The 6,372-nt window shown below is 35.6% G+C and overlaps 1 protein-coding gene across 4 annotated transcripts; it reads right to left on the bottom strand.

Moving 5' to 3' along the window:
* Positions 1-1,635: 1,635 nt before the first annotated feature.
* LOC108979350 lies at positions 1,636-6,158 on the bottom strand. 4 transcript variants are annotated; one of them, XM_018950011.2, is made up of 6 exons: positions 5,926-6,158; positions 5,527-5,667; positions 3,991-4,092; positions 3,479-3,654; positions 3,151-3,273; positions 1,636-1,925 (listed from the first exon to the last, which is right to left on the bottom strand). In XM_018950011.2, the coding sequence occupies exons 2-5, from the start codon at positions 5,656-5,658 to the stop codon at positions 3,168-3,170; spliced, it is 516 nt and encodes a 171-aa protein (XP_018805556.1). In that variant the 5' UTR covers positions 5,659-5,667; positions 5,926-6,158; the 3' UTR covers positions 1,636-1,925; positions 3,151-3,167. The 4 variants fall into 4 exon arrangements, with proteins under 4 accessions (XP_018805556.1, XP_035550248.1, XP_018805554.1 ...); XM_035694355.1 differs by having other exon boundaries at positions 3,940-4,092; positions 5,527-5,658; positions 5,926-6,156; XM_018950009.2 differs by having other exon boundaries at positions 3,940-4,092; positions 5,926-6,153.
* Between the last annotated feature and the right edge of the window lie 214 nt (positions 6,159-6,372).

The raw sequence follows: 6,372 nt of genomic DNA, 5'->3' as shown, positions 1-6,372 counted from the left end.
CGTCTCCTTTTTCTAAAATCATTTTATAAAGTCTCACCACAAGGACGGACGTTACAGAAAAAGTTATAATAATTAGTTTGAAACTGTTTGTGTTTGAATGATGTTTGAGAATGAAGTCAGATGGAATGAAATAAGATAAGATGAAATGGTATGAGATATATTTCCAAACATCCCCTTAAAACTCTTTCTTTGGAAGGTCTTTAATAACATTCTTCCAATTAGATCCCTTCTAAAAAGAATTCTATCCCTAGAAAAAGACCAAGTTTTCTATCCACTTTGTCAGATCAAAACAGGAAATCTTTCCCACTTGTTTGACTATACCTTTTTCTAGGATACTTTGGAGGCATCCTAAATGGCCCATCAATATTTCTCACTTTACCTCATAACCTATTTTAAACTGGATGTTAATCATTGTTAATTCTTCAACTAGATTAGCAATACCTGACGAAGACATCCATTCTTTCATTTATTCGCCACCATAGCCATGGATAACATTTGGTTTTTAAGAGACCAGATAATCTCTAACTCTCCTTGTCCATCACCAAATTGATTTGTGTCAAAAGCTTCCAAAACTTTCAAGGAAAACAACAATGCACGGACCACAAAAATACACCAGCAAGAGGCTCGATGGCAACTTCCCCCCAATGGTTTTTTTTTTTTCACTTTCATTTGATGTGGTAGTAAGAAGCAATGGAAGCACCACAGCAACAGTTTGCAGATCTGGCATTGGCATGTCTCATTTTGTTAACGCAAGCTTCATAAACAGTATCAATCCAAATATTGGAAAATCTACCGCAACATTAACGGCAATCTAGGAAGTAGTGAATAGAAATTTGATAAAAGACCGTCCTTCGCATCTTTGATTTACACATCATGACTAGCTAGCGTTAAGAAAAATGAAACTTTGGCAACATCACGAAAGTAGGATACCCATAGCATATCAAGAAATGCTTACCAACCTTAACGCATGGAATGTTTCCAGGTACATAAAGGGTATGTGTTACCAAGTACACAAAGGACACTATCCGCATTTGGAAGAACCATCTTCACCCCTCCATTCACTCCTTTCGACCAGTGATCATGCTTTTAATTATTGTTGAAGTTTACTACTTCTCAATACTAAACCTAAGGTTCTAGCTTTCGGCCTTGTGCCCACACACAAGGACTAGTTTGGTTATACAAAACCAAACTATCTCATCTCATCTCATATAATCATTACAACTTTCTCAAAGTCTCACACAAAATATAATAAACAATTCAATATTTTCAAATCCCAAAACAAAAATTATATTTATAATAATATTTTATTCAACTTTCAACAAAACATCTAATCTCATATTATCTGAACTGTATAACCAAACGAGACCTACCCAAAGACCTTACCCCCGACATGACCTAAAGAATACTGATGATTTGCCAAAATTCCAAGCCACAAGTTCGAGGGTTAAGACTTGTGCTACACGATGGGCGCCCCAACCAGAAGGCTAACACCACACATTCAGATATTGAATGACAAAGGCAATGTCGTTTGAGAGCACTGGACAAGTCGGCCATGAAATCAGGGTATAGCTGTTGGGGATAAAAGAAACTAGTCAAATCCACAGCGAAACCCCTTCCATGTGAAACTTCTTCGTTGAAAACACATGCTTGCTAGGAAAGTACCAATGTGATTGACACATAGTAGAGTCGTCACTTCCGAAATTCGTTGGATTGTCTTTAAAGAGACAAAGTGACCACTAGAACATTGAAACTGGTTACATGAAGGAACTTTTTTTACATGAAAAAATTTCAGACTCAAAACAAGATCTATGCTTCCCCCCAAAAGTCCAACCAATGGCAATACAATCCAACTTTGGACCCTTCCATTACCTTCTTTTTAATGTATACTGAATCTTGGCATCCTTTTTAGTTTCCAGCTGATCCAGCTGCATGCAAAGTTCATATAAACAGATGATGAGAAAAGAGAATGGTAATGTCAGCCTGGAAGCTTCCAAATGAGACCAATCCCAAGAGCATCTTATTTTCTACAATCTGGAAAACAAAGAATTTGTGATAAATTAAAACTTGGAAACCAGGAAATCAGATGGGTACAGGATGTTTCCTGTAAAAACAACTCATCTACTCAGCTGATCAAAAAAAGGGAAAAAAAAAAAACATACTCATCTACTCAAGGACGGCTCAATAAGAATTGGGGCCTAAGGCAAAAATTCAAAATGGGGAATCTTCTTATTTCGATATAATTATAGAAAATATCCGATTCTAAGCTTAAAATCTGATTTTTAAGACTATAATAAACATGAAAAAAAAAATTCACAGGAAAAAACATATTAACATTAACATAAACTAAAATATAACTAAGAATAGAACCTAGCACAGTATTTTATTAAAATAATAAAAAAATGTAAATTGTGAGGAGAATTATAGACCACCAGAACTTTTTCCTGGTCATATAGACAGTTCAGCAAGCAGCATTGAGACTTGAGACTTGAGACGGCAGGTTTGGGGCACAAGACAAAACACAAAATTCTCATATCATCTCATCTCATCTCATCATTACACCTTTTTCAAATCTCCATACAAAATATAATAAATAATTCAACTTTTTCAAATCTCAATACACCTTTTTCAAATCCCAAAATAATAATAATATTAAAACATAATATTTTAAACTTCAAAACAAAACACAAAATTCTTATCTCACCCCCCAAACCTGCCCAAAACTTTTTAGAGTCTCACCATCTCAAATGCCACATTACTCTGTTTTTTTAAGCCCTCTAAGGCTACCATGTGGATATTCTTTCACTCGTCAATACACTAGCACCCATCATCTTAGGAAATTTACGATGTTTGTCTTTTATTTAACTGACTTCTTTCTCCCTTTCCTTTTTTGGTGTGTGTTTTGGGGTGCAGTGAATAGGCATTTATCCTTCTTTCGCCCCTTTGCCCTTAGGTAACCGCATTAAAGGCCCACCCTTTTGATTTTCATTGATTGTCTGGCTGAAAAAAATTAAATTGAAAATATGAGATCTTAAACTTAAAACAGATGCTTTGCATGATCTGTTTTCCAAATACACCCATGTCCAACTTATCAGTGATACCTCAAGTTAATATATCAATATTTGTCTCCAGGAAGTCCAACAACAAGTGTACCTGGTTTTTTGAGCTGCTCAGTATGCCGTATCGCCATGGGTCATTATGGCCTCAACTCTATCAAGGGATGCTTCCAACCGTCCAGAGTTCATGTTGAACAATGGTTCACTGGTACCCAGAGCCCTATTAAATTCAAGGATTCAAGGTTTCAACCATTATCAAATGTCAGTCTGAACATACAAAGAATCAAATGATTTGTACAAACTGTTTAGGAAGATGCACTTCAAAACAGTTAGAAGTTTCTAATGTTTTTCTCAAATATTCTGAACTTCAGATTGTAGTGCTTACATTTTCTTCAAGCACAAACATATAGATTATTGAGAATTACCCAGTAATTTCAGGAAGAACATAGTCCGCCCTCCACCCAAAACGCAAATCCATGCCAGGAAACAAACCAAGTGTTGTCTTATTCCGAATCCGAGAAATGCCATCTCCACCAAAACAGGTAGTAAGCTTCCATTTCCAACCAATTGCATTCAACTGAAAACTGTGGCCTATGCCAACCTGTATATTTACATCACCTTGAGCGTGAGAGCTCACCAACATTTAAAACTGTCCATACTTACTAAAAGAAATTTAAAACTGTCCATAATTCTTTGAGTAAGCGTGCACACACAAGATGATATGATGCAAAAAATCTGGTCAAAAGCTACGTTGAGCCATGTGTGCATATGATCATAAAAGGGATTGGTTTGGTGGTCACAACAAAGAAAGGTGCCTTGAGGGAATATTTGGAAATGGTCTACTCTTTAGTTGTTTTCTTTTCATACAAGCCAAAAACCATCAAACCTGGAGATTTAGAAATTTGGTGATGGGGATCTTCTTTGAAAGAAGGCGTACATCCTGATGTATAGGCTCATAGATGAACTTCCACCTTCGGTCAGGTGATAAGGGCTTCAGCACAAGCTTTGCTTGGTATTCATTGGCGGGAGCATTGTAGAACTGAATCAAAATACCAATGAAATCAAGAGATAAAATTAAAAAAACACGTATTCAATGTGAACAGGATATGAGTAGAATACAATACAAATATTGTAGCAAGTAATCAATTACAAGATTAGTGAGAGTAATTCTATCCCAATCAAATACTTAGATGAAAGGCACGCATCTGCTTTGTTCAAGCTTTTTTCTTTCTTTCTTTCTTTTTTATTTTTATTTTATAAGTGAATTGTTCAAGCATTAAGTTTCTATATCTACTGTACAGTGCAATATGCAATATAGCAAATTGTGTCTTGTAACAAACTATGATACATACATATATATTTATTAATATATACGTAGACATAAATACAAATGTATGGTAGTAAGAGAAGTGCTTGGTATACAAAGAGGTCTTAGAGTCTTACAAAGGAAGCTTCCAAACTGATGCGGCTTAATGTAATACGATAGATCTACTTTACAATATAAAGAGCTTTCTAATCTAAGGTACAATATCAAGCCACGTTAGTTTGTATGCTTCATTTTGTAGAACTATTTGTAGACCAAGCATTTCTAATTGTAAATATATATGTATTTATACATATAAATAAATACACTTCCTTTTTCTCTTCACTCAATAGGAAGTGTTCATGTATCATAACTGGCTAAGCTTACACAACTAAGGTCTAGGGGCCCAAGGGCTTCATGTATGGTTCCTTCTCAGCCAATTAAGGGTGCTAATATCCACATTTACGTATGGAAGTAAATTGCAGTCATGGCAGAGTACAACAAGAACAACATCTTTTAAAAATAGAAAATAAATGGCAAAAACTCAATATAACTTAAAATAACATATTATTATCACCCCCCTTAGAAACTAGACTAGTCTTATTATATCCAAAGAGAAGCCCCACGGCGAAAGAACAATTCTAACAGAAAGAATTCTCCAACAATTGAGATGTCAAACTATTCATCAGTCCTTTGTAACACAGACTCTTTTTTTTTTTTTAACGACGGATATAGTATATCCATTGGATACCAAAATTAGATACCACAACAAATACCAAACCAAATTATATAAAGGGAATGACACATCATAACAGAATTAAATTCCCATGATAGATCAATCCTCATATTAAGACCATCGCAAACAAGCAAGCATTATCCTTGTAGCATTTGTTGACATAACTTCACAACCCTGGAGCAGAACGTGTAAAATGCACAAGAAACACACTTTTCACATCTTTCTATTCTGTTTTCAAGCATAGGTACTGTTTCAGTCGCTAAACCACACCAAACCTGAAACCTATCTAAGTCGTTACTTAAAGTGCTGAAACAAGAACCTGACCTACAAGTTACATACTCCATAATTAATATACTTTTATAAATTGATTCAAAAACAAAAGGCAGTTGAATTGGAAAAATATCAGCTTAATATTGTGAAGCGTAGAAGGATACCTCCAAATTAAGACCAACACGAATACCTTGAACTTCTTTCCTGAACTTCAAAAACAACTCCGACGGCATCAAATTAATTTTGTATAGTTCTTCCCACGAAGTGGGTTCTTCGCCATTTGAAGTAGAATCCATCTTAGGAAACTAAAAATCCAAAAGATTGCCGATAATTAACAACCCCATTTATTTCATTTGATCTAGTAGTCAACAATAAACTCAGTCCCATAATTTAGCACCCAGAAGAGTCAAAACAAAATCATTAATTTTTCTTTTTGTTCGGAAGAAAATTGCTATTGAATTGAGTGTATCAAACATTAAACATATACAATGTTCAGGTTCCCTACGTTAAATTTTCAGGGGAAGTGACATGAAAGGCATGGAAAAAGGAAAAAAAAAAAATACCTCTTAAAATGGGTAAGCGAAAGCACCAGCGTGTTGCTGGAGTTGGGCTCTGGTACTGGGTCTCTGGCGCCGAACTGGGATGTTAAGAACCGGTGCAGATGTAAAACAATAATAGAAACAGACAAGAACAATCCTGATTTTTCGAGGAAATAAGCACCTCTAATTTGGCAAAGAAGCCACAGAATTTCATTCATGTCGTAGCAATAGATTCTCGGCACCCATTAATCGCTTGCAAAATAGAAATGAAATGTAAAGACTGAAATGCCCTTAACCAGATAATGGCCCCATTATGACAAGCCACTTAATACTACTAAGAAACATAGTTTGGAGGTCGGAAACACGTGACTGCTTTTGAGAGCACGTGAGAGGGCGAAAAAGGCGAAAGCTGGTGCTGGAAGGAAGCAATGAAGTGGGTTCCTTCGGTTTTCCTTGCTGTTGAGGTCTCCT

Source organism: Juglans regia, chromosome 10 (genome assembly GCF_001411555.2).
Source record: "Juglans regia cultivar Chandler chromosome 10, Walnut 2.0, whole genome shotgun sequence".
Lineage (NCBI taxonomy): Eukaryota > Viridiplantae > Streptophyta > Magnoliopsida > Fagales > Juglandaceae > Juglans > Juglans regia.
Note: the sequence above shows the minus strand (reverse complement) of the source record. Positions and strands in the feature narration are given on the sequence as shown.